Raw genomic sequence first — 17,358 nt, 5'->3', positions numbered from 1 at the left:
TAGCCAGCCTTGTCCAGACTCTCCCTGCTACCTTTACAATGGCATCGTCCCATCTAGTAAATGGTCTGCCTCGTTTCCTTTTCCTTCCAAGTGGGTACCAGTTGGTTGTTATTTTTGTCCATCTATCGTCCTTCAGTCTTTGCAGATGGCCAGCCCATTTCCATTTGGATTTAAGTAAAATCTTTTTTTGTCTTTTGATTGGGTGCGGTGTCTTATTTCTGAATTCTTCATTCGATCTTTTAGTTTGATTCCTAGATAGCTTCTCTCGATTCTTCTTTGCGTTGTTTGCATTTTGTAAAGTTGTTTCTTTGTAAGCGTCCAGGTTTGGCAGGCGTATGTTAAGCATGGAGTTAGACATACTTCCATAGCTTTCGTTTTCAATTTAATGGGAATCGTACCCTTGAATATTTCTCTCATGCTCCAATACTTCTTCCATGTGTTTGTTATTCTTCTATTAATTTCTTTGTCCATTCCACTGTTAAAGGAAATTTGGTGTCCAAGATAGGTATATTCGTCTACATATTCAATGTTGGTTGATTGCAGTGTGACTGGTATTTTTGTTACATTCGTCATAACTTTAGTTTTTTTTGTTGATTTCTAAGCCAACTGAGGTACTATATTCGTTGAGAATTACAAGCATGTATTGTAATTCATTATGGTCTTCCGCCAGCAATACCAGATCGCATCCGAATCTTAGGTGTGTAAGATACTTTCCATGTAGTTTGAGTCCGATGTTGTTCCACTTTAGCTTTCTAAATATGTGTTCCAGAACGGATATAAATAATTTTGGGGATAGCGGATCTCCCTGTCTCACCCCACGTTCAATGTTGAAGAGAGGTCCGGGCGAGTCTATTTTAACTCTTCCTTTGCTGCTTTTATAAATTATTTTTAAAGTTTCAATGTAGCCGTCATTTACTCCTTGTTCAGCTAAAGCGCGCCATATTGACTCGTGTGTTATGGAATCGAATACTTTCGAGTAATCTATAAATCCTACATATAGATTATAGAATATAACTTATAAGCAACAAAGGTGGCTGCGAGCAGGAAGTCCGCCGTCGTCGCAACGGCATGGCAAAGAGCGCCATGATTCAGCTTTCTACAATGTGAAAGGACAAGAACACATCACAATGGACAAAAATTCACTTAGTGAGAACTCCTGTGTTTTCCACATTTCTATACGGAGCTAAGACGTGGACTGGAAAAGAGGTTGATAAATTTGGAATCCACGGACTCTCTTGCCAAAGGAGCTCTGGTAGGCTGTTTAGGCATGGCTCTCTTAACGATACAATGAAGTATGTTGAGACCGTAGGTAATAATAAAATGCGGTAACCGTGAAAGATGTTTACTCAGAGCCGGCTTATGATCTACCAAACTTATGGACTAACAATACCAATAAAGAAATCTTACATACTATTGTTTTAAACTTATTGCTTAACGACCTAACCTACATAATTTTGCATCACCTCTCTTTCAATCCGATGTGCAGGCAACCTACTTCGATATATTGAGGAGTTGCATTTTTATGTTACAGCTAATATGAACATGCTACGTTTAAACTGACAATTCGTACATATTACAACTCCCCTGAAAATGTATGCGGTTACCCCTCCCCTTAAAAGAAAAAAAATGTTAGACGCTACATCGAATCAGAAGAAAAGATGATGACAATCACAAAAATAAAATCTAATGCTAAATAAAATTAAAATTATGTCAGGAAACATTTTTTTTTATCGTTACTTCCTGTGCTCAAGTGCAATTTATCTTATCTCTTACTTCGTATGGGCATACTTTCAACCTTACTTATAAATAGAAAAATCGTAACCTAATAAGTGCAGTCAAGGATTTAACTTTTACAAAAGTTTCGAAAAATCTCATCATAATAAAATAATCTCAAAATACCATCATAGGTATTAGATATGTATAAGCTGAGGTACCGATTTCACTAATCGACTTAGTTGTCTCAAAAGATTCTTTGACCTATCAAATCGTCCTCATCATCAGTAGGTATACAGCTGTCGTATAGCATCGTCGTAAGACGGTAAATATAAGGTTTCTATTCTAAAACCCATAATAATACCTATTATTAAGTAAACATCTCAGGTATTCATATTTCCTGGACAGTCAAAATAAATCTCTCCTAGTCTTCATCTTCCTTTCAAGTTACTTCTTCACATAATACAAATAAATAAACAAATCAACAAACGCGGCGCGTACTCTCCTAATTAATATTTAACATAACATGCTTGCGAGCATTTTTCATAACACTTATAATCTTCATCAAACTTATTTCTTTCACTAACATTCAACTTTTCATAAAAATTCTAGGTCTTTCACTAACACCAGCGCGGTAGATAATGATCAAGAGTCTAGACAAATATATAGTTGAATGAGGAGGTACTAAATATGCGCAAAACATCGCATCCAAATAAATAAATAATAATCATCTTCCTACGTCAGTATGTCTCAATCCCAAAATAAATATTGTATATTTTATACCTATAGCACTTCTACAGCCGAAGGGTGATCAAGCCTTTGGTTTGCAGAGTCCTAATTTGTCAAAGCCGGGTATAGTCTTACATCGTCAAAACTTGCACGAAACCCCACCCTGGACACCTCCTGGTCGTGGCCGGGATAACCCTGGACGCACAGCGATGGCCAAGTTGACGATGGACTGATGATTCTCGTATTTTGAGCAGCTGTAGTTTATGAAGCTGGTATTATTGGTCTTGCGCCGAAATGATTTTCTTAAATAATTTGCTTGCCGTTTTTCCTTGATTTCACTTGAAGTATTTTACTAAATTGGTCCGATTGGCTTGGTCGCCATGAAGTATGTTGAGACCATAGGTAATAATAAAATGCGGTAACCGTGAAAGATGTTTACTCAGAGCCGGCTTATGATCTACCAAACTTATGGACTAACAATACCAATAAAGAAATCTTACATACTATTGTTTTAAACTTATTGCTTAACGACCTAACCTACATAATTTTGCATCACCTCTCTTTCAATCCGATGTGCAGGCAACCTACTTCGATATATTGAGGAGTTGCATTTTTATGTTACAGCTAATATGAACATGCTACGTTTAAACTGACAATTCGTACATATTACAACAATTAAAAGAGCTCTTGCCACCATAAATATTCCTGCGCTCATTGAGCCGGCAGGGATTAGTCGGGATGATGGCAAGAGACCTGATGGATTGACGCTGGTTCCCTGGGAACGGGGACGGGCGCTAGTGTGGAACGCAACTTGCGTTGACACATTGGCCCCGTGTCATATCAGGAAGACAGCATCAAAACCGGGAGCCGCAGCAGAAATAGCTGAAAACGGCAAGCGGCGCAAGTATGCCTCTCTTATAGAGAGTTACATTTTTGTGCCGTTTGCCGTGGACACCCTGGGGCCATGGAGTCTTAGTGCTAAAAATTTTTTACGAGACATTTCACCGCGATTAATAGCCTCATCTGGTGACAGAAGGGCTGGCTCATTTTTTGCGCAACGGATCAGCCTGGCTGTCCAGCGCGGAAATGCAGCCAGTATTCTTGGCACCATTCCACGCGGTCATGATTTATATAGTAATAGGCTACTTGACAATTTTTTTAAGTTGGTCTTAAATGGTTAATATTTGTCCTATTATATCAAAAAAATTAACACTATATTTTTTTGCGCCCTAAAAACCGTAAAACTTTAATTTAAAAAAATATTTTTCTTAGACAGGTGAAAACAACCACAGGGTTGTACATAACCACAGTAACCACAGGGTTATACTGTTGTTTACAAATGCATGACGTCAGAGCACAGATAATCTATCGGCCAAACATGGCCGACAGTGTTTTCACCTATCTAAGAAAAATATTTTTTTAAATTAAAGTTTTACGGTTTTTAGGGCGCAAAAAAATATAGTGTTAATTTTTTTGATATAATAGGACAAATATTAACCATTTAAGACCAACTTAAAAAAATTGTCAAGTAGCCTATTAGATAAGGCTAGCTTTAAGTTTTATTGCAATATTAAAAATACTCTTTGGTAGTGGTTACATACTCTTTGTATTAAGCTTAAAAGGGCAAGAACCCAGAGTCGTAAAACCAGTTTTTTAAAAAAATCTTTGTATTTTGTTTTGTTTGTTTTGTCGTTTTTGAGCAGGCCCTGTCAACTGAGGGCCATAAAAGATGCATCAGTCCATTTCTTTCGCACTTTCTATTCCTCTTTCGAAATCCACAGGACTATCTCGCTCCACTCACACAGTATTAAAGGCACATGTACATACAGCACACTATGATATTTTTTGCTCAAATCTTATTGGTCGGTGATTAGATCCAATCGGCTTTCATTACATAGAATTTCGAAATAAAAACATGTCGGTTTTGAGAGATTTTATAACCTAACCTAAAAAACTCAATTTTTCTCCTTAATCCATTGCGAGAGTTTAAACCTTGAAGTGTGCTGCAGTTATAACAGGATATTCGTTTTATATTTCTATTTTCAGTTTTTTATGTTTTTGTTTTAATTGAGAGATATAGTGGATGTGCTCTTTAAACTTGCCTGCCTAATTTAGGCTTAGTACCTAATAATTGTTAGTGTTTCTAAATACCTAGTATCCTTTTTATCTGATATGAGGCAGTGTAGTGTACCTAAGTGTAAAAGCACCCTACATTTACACGCCGTACTTTTTACCGACACAACTAGATGGAAAGCATGGTTGATTAACTGTACATATTTGCGTAAGTACTCCCTTAGGCAATTAAAAAATGTCAGGATTTGCGAATCCCATTTCTTACCTCGGTATATCGTAAATAATAGATTGACAAAAGATTCAATTCCCACGCTGAATTTGCATATTACACAGTCTTCTAAAAACCCTGGTATAGTACATTTTAAAATTGACAAATTTCTAGAGATATCCCCTTTACAGACTGGTAAACCCCTCGATGTTAACATAGTCGATATCCCATCGACTTCACAAACAGACAAACAAAGTAGGAATGAGCAAGCTTCTGTTATTTCAAGTCCTATAGATTTAGTAAATCCCTTGCCAAATATCCCGATTCCTGACAAACAGAAGTCACCAGATTTAATTCAGCACTCTATTTTAGAGCCAACAACTTCTATAACTCATTACTCTCAACCACTGAGTCATAAATATATCATATATATGATGTCCCACATTTACTCAAATGTTTCCACAATAATTTTCAGAAGAAGGACTTGCTCATCGGGAATCAGCGTGCTCAGTGGGACTACATCGAGAAGCTGTTTGCTGTTGATGGTGTGGCAGGTGTTTGATGGTCTACCAAATTAACAGACAAGCATGTGAAACCAAATTGATATGACTAGTTGAAGGCAAGTAACTGAACATTTGTTTTGTAACAATAGCTTTGTGATAATGTCCTTGCCATGGAAAAAATCCAATAAAACTATGGTAGACCTTAGTTATTGGTACTAAAACTTCTTGTTTTCGTGGTGTCTATGTTATCACGTTTTTGAAAGCACTGTCTCTGAAACTATGGGTTGTAGACCTTGTTGTTGGTCAATTTTAAGTTTCAGCGTACAAAAATCTCATCACGTGATCACATAGACACCATAAAAACAAGAAGTACCAATAACCAGGGTCGGCGCCCAATAGTGACGAAGATAATTATGAGCATACTAGGTGATGCCAGCGACTGCGTGGATTTTCATTTTTCAAAATCCCGCGGGAACTCTTTGATTTTCCGGGATAAAAAGCAGCCTATATGTTAATTCAGGGTATAATCTATCTCCATTCCAAATTTCATCCAAATCCGTTCAGCTGTTTTTGTGTGATTGAGTAACAAACATCCAAACATCCACACTTTCACATCCATACTAATATTATAAATGTGAAAGTGTCTGTCTGTCTGTCTGCTAGCTTTTCACGGCTCAACCGTTCAACCGATTTGACGAAATTTGGTACAGAGATAGCTTGCATCCCGGGGAAGGACATAGGCTACTTTTTATCCCGGAAAATTGAAGAGTTTCCACAGGATTCTTAAACACCTAAATCCACGCGTACGAAGTCGCGGGCATCGGCTAGTTTATAATATTAACATTAGGATTAGGATAATTAGGTTTAGGATAGTATAATTATGAGCATAAAAGATAATTTTTTGAATAAAAATTTGAATCCTAATGAATTTCCAAACTACTCATTTAAATACTTTAATTATATTTTAAACCCAATGTCTACTTTAAATCTAAATTGCATAATCAAATTTAGTTTATTAACATAATTATCTATAAAAAAATAACCATGCATTACAGGTGAAACTTGCTGCGCAAGTCTTCAGCAGAGATGTGGCCCACAGCTTAAGAATACAGATGAACACTTATCGTCAATTACAACTGGAACATGGTTATTGTCTATTCTAAATAAAGTTTTTATATTTTGATAATTTGATTGATTTTTTTTGAAAAACTAAATTTCTTAATAAATTATTAGTAGGATTACCGATAAATACTGAAAATCGGTAATTAATAGCAAAACCGTTAAAATCTGTAAAAAGGACATCACTAAAAAGTTACGGTTTTCCTGCTGTCACGCCATCCCTAATTTATGACAATCCGGGCATATAATTGCTATATATTATATAAAGTTAGAAAGAGATGGTCCTGTGGATTCTCATAGTAAAAACCAATAAAATGTGAGACAGACGATCACTACAACAATGACAATTTGTTATATAAATTCCTTGCCTCCCACTTCCCCTTACTACTGAAACAAACATCGTCTATGGAGTTGGTGGTCTGTATCCTATATGTTATTGGTCTGTGGTTTTTGAGTTTTTTGCGGCTTTGGATTTGGACTTTGTTTTTAGTTTAATTGAAAAATAATATATGAAAGAAACGTGTATTTAAAGTTCTACTAACGATTTTATAGAATTGAGTCCAAGAACTTATCTAGAAGTGTTCGTTCAACTATGGCGGCTTCTTTAGGAAAAGATATTCTCTACGAAAATGAAAATTCATCACAAAAAGATCATAATATTGCTGATCCATCAGTTTCACCAAATCGCCAGGATGTTAAATGATTAGAAATACTTTAAATTATCATAATGAGAAATTGATTTTTTGATTGAGGGAAATAACCAACTGCTAACATGGCGAGCTTAACAAAAAAAACTAAGAAGACTAGACAATTAATGGAAAATTTAGCAGCGCGCCTTAAAACAAAATTAAAATGGAAGAAGACTAGACAACTAAAAATTAACAGTGTACTTCCTGCGAAACGCAGAAGGAAACGTACCATTTGCAGACCGCATTTAAATAAACCTGATATTATCTACTACCAAGGCCATCCCCAGTATGCTGCAGAAGAGTCTATAGCATTATCTAATGAAAAATTAATACTCACTTCTGGTAAGTTAAAAATATAAATGGAAATGCTGAATATATTTGAAGAATTTTTGCTATGTTATTACTGTATGTAATAGTCAATGCCTGAAGAATTAATCGTATCCTAATGATTTTATACTTATTTTGTGGTTTAACTACACATTCATGACAACAGGCACAAAAATCAATTTTATTGTTATAACTGTCAATATTACAACAAAATTATCCTATTTACTGATTCTCTAGGTATATACTCTTCGGTATAAATAGGTTACAGGTTGCAATATAATTTTTGTAAAAATTCTAAATGGTGTCCAGGCCATAGGCAACTAATCTTCGAAACCCATTTTATTTTTGATGCCAGTTTTTAATCTAAAAAAAAAACTGGTTGTTTCATAGTTTTAAGTTTTTACTTCTGTCGACAGTCTCCACTGACAGCCAAATTTTTTTGTAAAAAGTAGTTTTTAGCAGATAAGTGTTTTGATGTTAACATATCAAAGAAGTTTCAAAATAATTTTTAGGGAGAGGACCACAACAATCAATAGAGAGACCACACACCAATATAACTGGATTTTCGATATATGATGAGGATGGAAAATTGTGTCCAATTGATGCAGGCCTCCTTGAAAGCGATGTACCGATTTATGTGTCTGGGTATCTCAAGACCATTTGCTCTGACTCTGCTGATATTGATGAGGAATCTGTCCCAGTAAAAGATTGTGGGCCTATTTTACAATGGTAACAATTAATCCTTATTCATTCTTTTAAGTCCCGCAAATTGCTATTGCACTGGAACCATGTCTCATTAACATCGAAATGACGTCAGCCGAAATAAAAATATACCATCAGCTTGAAACTTCAGTCTAGTGCTGATGTCACTAAAATAGCGGCCACGCGCATTACCAATTTGCGGGACTTATAATATTAATGGTATATGAATATGAACTATTTTATTTATTTATTTAATTAATTATATTATTAAATTTTATTATTGAATGTGTAAACCAGATTTTTTATTTTATTTAAAGGTATATTGGCCATGGTGGAGTAAGAAACTGTATCACCTTGTCTACTAAATTCGGCGAATACAATTTACTTAAGCCCAGTGCAGAGTATAAACCTCTCATGGGCAATCTGTATGAAAAAACATGGCTCTGTAAAGTCATAGTAGAATATATAAATGAAAATCATCATCTTCAACCTACATATAAAGATCTATTAGAAATCATCAGAGGACATGAAATTCCAGATCTGGGTGATACGAAAATGTCAGAAAAAATGCTCCACAAACACGCTCAGTTTGTATGCGACCAAGTTGCAAGCTTGGAGGTAGACGAAGACAACGAACCTTTGATTACATTACCTTGTATGAGGGAACTCATTAAATTGATGGGAATTAAATTCAGCAAGCAAAAATTTTGTGCTAAAACTGATTTCAAAAAGGTTGATAAGAAAGCATGGACCAAAGCGACTACTACTCCTCTCGTGCAGAAAACCTTCCAAAGTCTCTTCACTAAACAATTGGATAACACGAACCCTGAACTTACTTTAAAAAAAAAAAGATGTGGGGTGTGCGAGATTTGTCAAGTGCCAGACTGTGGGAAGTGCAAAGCGTGCCGCGCCATGCGCAAGTTCGGTGGGCCCGGTAGCTCCAAAAAGACGTGCGCGCGGCGCCGCTGCCCCAACATGGCCGTGTAGCAGGCCAACGACTCCAAGCCGAGAGATGATGATGACTACCAAACGGCGAGAAGGGCAAATTTTGGTAAAGGCGTAGACTTTGAACTTTACAAAGTGGCTAGAGAATCCTGGAAGAAAATTAAATGGATCGGGGAACCGGTCCAGACAGATGCTACGCAAGTGTATTATGAAAGAGTTGAAATTGATGATGTCGAGTTTTCATTAGGAGACTATGTAATGGTCGCAACTTTGAAACGAAATATTCCTGCCCTGGTTTCGAGATTGATCTATATGTGGAAAGATGTTAATACTAAACAGGGTTACTTCCATGCTGAAGTATTCATTAGATCTTCAGATACTGTACTGGGAGAGGTTGGCCAGGCAAGAGAAGTGTTTTTAGGGGATCTATGTTACCACAGCGTCCCACTTTCGACTATTATAAGAAAAGCTCGTGTTAAAAGACGAGATCCACCAAAAGACAGGTTTGAATCTATAGAAAAAGTAGTGGATGAAGAATATTTAGAGGATGATGGAAAAACATATTTCTATCAAAAATATTATGAGAGAATTACTGCACGTTTCGAAGACCTACCAATCGACCCAGAATGCCCAAATTTCATAAGAAAACATAGATCTTGCCCATCTTGCGAGCGCAAAATGAAACGCTACTTCAAGTGCATTCCTCGAATTTCTGGCCTACTCCCAGTAAAGACCGGCGCAGTTCCGGAAAAGAATAGAGTTGAGTGGACGTCTGTCAAATGGCGAGATAATGAGTATAAGAAAGGTTGTGGTGTATTTCTTAGACAGGGAACTTTCAAATTTAAAAATACTATCAGTCAGAACATAGAGAACAAGAAAATTACTATCAGTCAAAAAAAAAAGAAAAAGAAAATTACTATCAGTCAGAAAAACAGGAACAAGAAAAGGAAGTTAGCAAAAATCGACGAGAATGTATACCCAGAGTATTACAGGAAGAGTGATAATAATTTGCGTGGTTCCAACATGGATACGGGCAGGCCTTTCTGCGTGGGGTACGTGGCCGCCGTGGCCGCGACTAACGAGGGCCCGCTGGTCATGCCGCAAGACATCTACCTGCGCGTCAATGTGCTCTATCGGCCCGAGAACACTACTAGAAAGTTTCCACACCGCGAAGATCTCAATGTAGTCTACTGGAGCGAGGAAATTAAAGAAATACCATTTGCTGCCGTCAAGGGACTGTGCCACTTAGTGTACGTGGACAACATTGCCCAGCAGGACTCCATACATGAATGGCTGGAGATGGATCCCAGCAGATTCTATTTCAAACAATCCTTCAATGAAACCACAGGTAAGTTCGGTGACGTCCCAGACTACACGAAGTACCTTGGTCAAGGAGACAGTGGAAAAGGCAAGGGCAAGGGAAAGGGGAAATCCAACAAACCTCAGAACTCCAGCGTCACTAAGGCTCCTGAGATAAACGTGACCCCTCTAAGAACCCTGGACGTGTTCGCCGGTTGCGGCGGCTTGTCGGAGGGCCTGCATCGCGCCGGCGTCGCCGAGTGCAAGTGGGCCGTCGAGAACGTGGCAACCGCGGCTCAGGCGTACTCGCTGAACAACGAGAAGTGCACCGTGTTCAAGCAGGACTGCAACTCGCTGCTTAAGGACGTGATGGCCGGCGCTACGCACAGCGCGGATGGCCTGCGCCTGCCCGGCCGCGGCGAGGTGGAGCTGCTGGTTGGCGGCCCGCCCTGCCAGGGTTTCTCCGGCATGAATCGCTTCAACTCGCGCGAGTACTCCAGCTTCAAGAACTCGCTGGTGGCGTCGTACCTGTCCTACTGCGATTTCTACCGGCCCAAATACTTCATCCTCGAGAACGTCCGCACCTTCGCCGTGTTTAAGAAGGGCATGGTGCTGAAGCTCACGCTGCTCGCGCTACTGGCCATGGGCTACCAGTGCACATTCGGTGTGCTGCAGGCTGGCAACTACGGCGTGCCGCAGACTCGACGCCGCCTCTTCGTGCTGGCGGCGGCGCCGGGCGAGCCCCTGCCGCTCTTCCCCGAGCCTAAGCACTCGTTCAGCCGGCGCGCCTGCTCGCTCACCACCCTCATAGATGGGAAGCGGTTCAAGACCAACATTCGATGGGAATGGTCTGCCCCGCGACCGACATGCACGATCAAAGACGCGATGAGCGATTTGCCTCAAATATGTAATGGCGCTAATAAAAGCGAGATAGAGTACGGCTCGTCGCCCGCGACGCATTTTCAACGTTCGGTGCGAAGCCGCGACAGGAATGCCAAGTTGCGCGACCATGTCTGCAAGAACATGGCGCCGCTAATTCAGGCGCGCATCGCTCGAATACCCACGGAGCCCGGCGCCGACTGGCGCGACCTGCCCAATACATCAGTTAAACTCTCCGATGGAACAATGTGCAAGGTATTTAGGTACATCTGTTATTATTACTTTCATCTGAGTGACTTCATATTTTAAGAAGTTGGGGGGAAAGTTTTTATGGTAGCTGAGCTAGGTGCTTACTCGACTAACGTGAACCTGCCGTCCTCATATATTTTGATCGAATGACTACGATGATCGAAGCAATAATCACTATCAACCCTTGCAGGTGCTGGAGTATCGCTACGAGGACAAGAAGAACGGGCGCTCGTCCACGGGAGCGCTGCGTGGCGTGTGCGCGTGCGCGGCGGGCCGCGCATGCTCCCCGGCCGCCAAGCAGGAGAACACGCTCATCCCGTGCAGTCTGCCGCACACCGCCAACCGCCACAACAACTGGGCCGGCGTCTACGGTGAGCCTGTACATTCAATCCTCCACCTCTGTTATATATGGGCCAAGTAGATCCCTCCGGTGCTTGCTACGACATAGTCAGTCGCTACGAGGAAGGAAGGGCGCGCAGTGAGCGGCCATCAAGAAGACGAGCAACACGGTCGCAAGGAGGGTTTCCACAACACCTTCTCTATCTATAAAAGTATGACAATCGTAGATTATGCAAATCAGTACACTTATTAAATGCGAAAGTGTGTTTGTTTGTTGGTTTGTCCTTCAATCACGTCACAACGGTGGAACGGATTGACGTGATTTTTTTGCATGGGTATAGATAAAGACCTGGAGAGTGACATAGGCTACTTTTTATCCCGGAAAATCAAAGAGTTCCCACGGGATTTTTGAAAAACCTAATTCCACGCGGACGAAGTCGCGGGCATCAGCTAGTTTATAATAAAAAACATGGATTTGACTCGCTCCAGCAATGCGCGGGGTTGCAATTTGTAAAATGCTTTCACAGCATGGCATAATATCATTGCAAATTGAACGTTTGACTTTTCAAATGTTCAATTGCTGTATTGATGTTGCTATATTGGGGCCGATTCTCTAGTACACAATCTCTAAACTAAACAAAATTAACAGGTCTAAATCTAGTGCTTTCCTTTTCCGCAAGCAACATTATGAAAGGGATAGCAATAGATTTAGACGTGATATTTTAGTTTAGTTTAGAGATTGTGTACAAAGGAATTAGCCACATTGTGTCTGTGTAGGACGCATCTCGTGGGACGGGTACTTCAGCACGACGGTGACGAACCCCGAGCCGATGGGCAAGCAGGGCTGCGTGCTGCACCCCGAGCAGCACCGCGTGGTGTCGGTGCGCGAGTGCGCTCGCTCGCAGGGCTTCCGCGACACCTACCTCTTCGCCGGCTCCATACAGGACAAACATCGTCAGGTAACTTTCTTTTGCTTATTTAAACGCCTAACTCCATCTGTATGGATGACTGAATCGTGAAAATTTCGTCCTCCCGATATATAATAATCTATTCTCAAATAAAAGATAATATAATATGGAGAATATTTTCCAGTATCAAAAAATTGGTCACTAACCTAACCTAACCAATTTTTAGGCAATAATTCGGAAGATTTGTATTATTAATTCTTTCTACAACCCTAGATTTTATTAATTACAGTAAATCCATGGATTGAGATAGATGAGTGGTTAAGACGTCTACCTCCTATTTGGAAGGTCGGGGGTTCAATCTTCTCAAACTTTTGGAAGTTATGTGTGTTTTAAGCAATTAAATATCATTTGCTTTAGTGGTGAAGGAAAACATCGTCATGAAACCGGCATGCCTAGAATTCTCCAAAATGTTCTCAAAGGTGTGTGAAGTCTGCCAATCCGCACTTAGGCAGCATGGTTGACTATGGCCTAAACCATTACGATATGTTGGTTGGGTTGATCATGATGATGAAATCCATGAAAGCAATTAGTTAAAGTACATTGTTATTTCATGATAAAACTATAAATAAATCACAATATTTTTCTATTTCAGATAGGAAATGCTGTACCCCCACCGTTGGGTGCGGCACTAGGCCGAGAAATCAAGACGTGTTTGAGTGCCTCAAAGTGAATGAGACATGTATGTTCACAAAGACATACTTTAAATTATATTGTATTTCTAAATATGTAAAATCAAAAATTGTTTCATGTGCCATATTATTTGTACACAAAGACTTGTTTTAAATTATGTTAATAATACTGTATCTGCGGAAATGCTGTACCACCGCCGTTGGGTGCTGCACTAGGCCAAATGTTCGAGTGCCTTAAAATGAATGAGACATGTATGTTCACAAAGACATACTTTAAATAATATTATATTTCTAAATAAAATTAAAAATTGTTTCATTTGCCAAATTATTTGTATACAAAGACGTCTTGTTTTAAATTATGCTATAAATACTCTATCCGCAGAAAGAAGTTTGTGTAGCGCTCTCTCTATTACATACAAATGATAGTGATAAAATTTTCAGCGGGTGTTAACCATTTTGAGCAACCAGCCCATCATAAACATGTTTTCAAAAAACATTCGAAATTCATTTAGATGACATAGTTTCGTTTGTGATTGGTAGGAAACTAGTTAGCGCTCACTGAGATTTTTGTCTCTATCATTTGTATGGGATTATGTAACAGAGAGAGCGCTATACTAACTTCTTTCCGCTGATAGAGTATAATGGCGTTATTCTGGCAGGGTTTCCCTACCATAAGGCTAGGGTTTCCCAGAACTGGGAGCGGAATATGAGTCGCAGCCCCGGGGGCAGTCGCGCGCGCCAGTCGCGGCGAGGATTTTAAGCTGTGTCTACAAGCAGCGAGGCACGCCACGACTGCGTGAATGAGGCGCATGGGGGATCTTACGGTCGTCGAACACACCAAGGGGTAGAATTATCCTCCCAGAAAATCAAAGAGCTCCCAAATCATTTTTAAAGGTCCATCTGTTTAGCCCATTTGATAGGTAGGATAGTTTCCGTCCCAGAGATGGACATAGACTACTTTTTATCCCGAAAAAAATAATTTCCACGGGATTTAAAAAAAACTAAATTCGCGCGGATGAACTCGTAGTCATATTTAGTTATGTATAGGTATCGAATAAAAATTGTTCGTTTGATAATAATCTACGACCTCCTATTCTTTATGCCATTGACATGCTATTATAACCCGATAACTGTAGTGAAATCCTTTCTTCAGTAAAATCAAGTGGGTGAAAAGTAAATTGAAGGTTATATTCTTTTCCCAAATTACTTAGGTACCAAAATAAAAACAAATAGTTGCACGTCAAAGCGCGCATTTGCACGTCTCCATTTATTTTGCTACACACTTTGTTTTATACATTTAGGTAGGTACCTACTGTTACATTTTTAGAACGCACGTTTTGCATCGCTCCAACTGTTCGCCCAAGCGTCCACTGGCAACTTTTATTGCAAAATCTGTTATATTACTTAAGAATATTTTCTAAAGTTAAATTAACCTGAAAACTAACTTAAAAAGTATTTATCAACTCCTCAACTCTGTCATTTTCTTGTGCGGAACATATCATCAATAATAGTAGATTATTAACCAAGGGGATAAAGCAGTGTCTTCTGTCGCGGGTGACGATTTAAGTTCACCCAAGACTAGGGGCCGGTTGTTTCAAACCGGCCCCTAGTCTTCCGCCGGCCGGCGGCCGGGTGTCTTCGTAAGATCCGTTCGTTAAAATTTAACGGACGTAGACGAACTTTAACATCTGTTAATTTAAGTGCGTTGCTTCATTGTACAAAAAACTGTTCGTCATTGTTATTTTGGTTGCGAAACTAACCCTAAAAATTAACTTACTTCTCCGTATCCTTTTCTTATTTCATTTTAAGTATATTAAATTATATACATAGTTATTAATATTGCTACTTCGCATTTTAAACACTTTTTCTTTCTTACAAAATCTTCAAAAAAACTATCATTAAAAGCTTTGAATTAAATTGATTCCATTATAATTTGTAAATAAAATATTCCGTTTGTAAGAAGTATGAAGTTACGAACTGATTTGACGATCACCAATGGCGCCAGCAGTGGTTAACGTAAACGTAACTTTTTAACGAACGTTAGCGCTAATAGATGCTGAATCAACGCTTTTTCTTTACTTACGTTCGTTAGCGCCATATTTAAAGGTTACGTGTCCGTCAAAGTTTGTTGAAACAACCGGCCCTAAGACAGCTTTATCACCGAGGTAAATACTCTACTTTTCGTACCATTTGCGAAAAAATTAACACAATAATAAATATTTTTAGAACATTAACTTATTTATAAAAATAAATTAAAATAAACTTAACGTTTATGTATTTGAAGAAAACAAAAACGCGGCAAATTCCTAGACTAATATTTTTTTGTCGGAAAAGAAAAGGCATCAATCTCATACGGCCTTGTCGGTTTTCGTAATTTTATTTAATAATCAATTCAATTCAATTCCCAATTATTGGCTTTTAGGTGTGCCAGCTGGGCACAGAGTGTTTCGCCAGTGTCACGTTTATTTAATAATCATATAACTGCATAATAAATGCGTATTCCTTTTTCAAAAAGATGTATAATGCTTTATATACAAACTCAATGGTGTAAACCTTCGTGGTTTTTGCTGTGTCTAAATTGGATTTGTTAAACATTCTTATGTTGGTAATTTAAAAAAAAAAAACAAAAAAAACAGATGTAGTCTGTCTGTCTGGTGGGAGACCTCGGCCGTGGCTAGTTACCACCCTACCGGCAAAGCCGTGCCGCCAAGCAATAGGCTACTTGACTCATATCTAATTTCGTCCAATAAATGATTATTTATTATAGTATTTTGCTTAAGACAACGAAATATATCAATAACAATTATTAAAAACGCAGGATGGATATATAAATCCAATTTAAAAAAATACAGTTTTTATTTTTATTTGAAACGCAGAAATCGCTGTCAGCCATAATGTGACGTCATTAAATATGTAAACAAAGAAATGTCATCCCTATGTCACGCGGGGACTAACGTAGTATCCATATATATAAAATTTAAAGTCCTGACTAACTTATATATCAACGCACAGCCTAAACATCTAACCAGCTGGTCCTAGATACATGAAATTTGGTGGGTGTGTTCTTTGTAGGTAAAGAGAAGGTATCCACTAGGAAAGGATTCTTTGAAATTCCACCCCTGAGTGGGTTAAACGGGGGTTTGAAATTGATGAAGTCCACGCGGGCGAAGTCACGAGCATAAGCTAGTTTTTATATATTTCTAAAAACTCATAGTAAACGTAAAAAAATATCGTTTTCTCTTTATAAATTGAATAAGTTATTAAGTAAGACTTACAACGAAGTGATCTTTGCAAAAATAAATTTGGGTTGAAGTCGTTAGTCATATAAGATCGTGTTACGTATATTTATGTCATTGGGCACTCTAATCCACAACTTTCCTGTGGTCTTTATCGATGCGTTTTTACATTCTCGGATGATACAATAACGATAATTACTATATTTTCCATGTAAACTAGTATAGAAGTCATGTTTATTAAACTTTGGGAAGTTATGCTGTTGTTTACAAATGCATGACGTCAGAGCACAGATAATCTATCGGCCAAACATGGCCGACAGTGTTTTCACCTGTCTAAGAAAAATATATTTTTAAATTAAAGTTTTACGGTTTTTAGAGCGCAAAAAAATATAGTGTTAATTTTTTTGATCTAATAGGACAAATATCAACCATTTAAGACCAACTTAAAAAAAGTGTCAACTAGCCTATTTAGCGTTCCGGTATGATGCCGTGTAGAAACCAAAGGTGTATGGGTTTAATAAAAATTGCCATACTCCTTCCAGGTTAGCCCGCTCCCACCTTAGACTGCATCGTCACTTACCATTAGGTGAGATTGCAGTCAAAGGCTATCTTGTATCTGAATAAATAAATAAAAAATAAATAAAAAGTTCACTATAAATTTCGGTACCTAAGTATTCCAAATTTAAATCACATTCTCTCCCTAGGGGATGAATGAAATTCAGTACAATTTTCTTTCCCTGTTTTTAACAGA

General features: G+C 38.6%; 2 protein-coding genes across 2 annotated transcripts; both read left to right on the top strand.

Annotated features, from left to right (window-relative positions):
* The first annotated feature begins 4,161 nt into the window (after positions 1-4,161).
* LOC138404485 (uncharacterized) lies at positions 4,162-5,456 on the top strand. Its single transcript, XM_069508589.1, has 2 exons — positions 4,162-4,695; positions 5,199-5,456. Exons 1-2 carry the CDS (start codon positions 4,615-4,617, stop codon positions 5,283-5,285), a joined length of 168 nt encoding a protein of 55 aa, XP_069364690.1. The 5' UTR covers positions 4,162-4,614; the 3' UTR covers positions 5,286-5,456.
* Positions 5,457-6,793: 1,337 nt separating this feature from the next.
* Positions 6,794-13,615, top strand: LOC117995737 (DNA (cytosine-5)-methyltransferase PliMCI-like). The gene is given in 6 exon segments (XM_069508782.1): positions 6,794-7,376; positions 7,874-8,090; positions 8,381-11,441; positions 11,626-11,806; positions 12,552-12,733; positions 13,335-13,615. Coding segments are annotated over 6 exon segments (3,978 nt in total). The 5' UTR covers positions 6,794-7,117; the 3' UTR covers positions 13,413-13,615.
* The last annotated feature ends 3,743 nt before the right edge of the window (positions 13,616-17,358 follow it).

The sequence above is a fragment of the Maniola hyperantus genome, chromosome Z (assembly GCF_902806685.2).
Source record: "Maniola hyperantus chromosome Z, iAphHyp1.2, whole genome shotgun sequence".
In the NCBI taxonomy this organism is placed as follows: domain Eukaryota; kingdom Metazoa; phylum Arthropoda; class Insecta; order Lepidoptera; family Nymphalidae; genus Maniola; species Maniola hyperantus.
The sequence above is the reverse complement of the archived record's forward strand: the minus strand, read 5'-3'. Positions and strand labels throughout refer to the sequence as shown.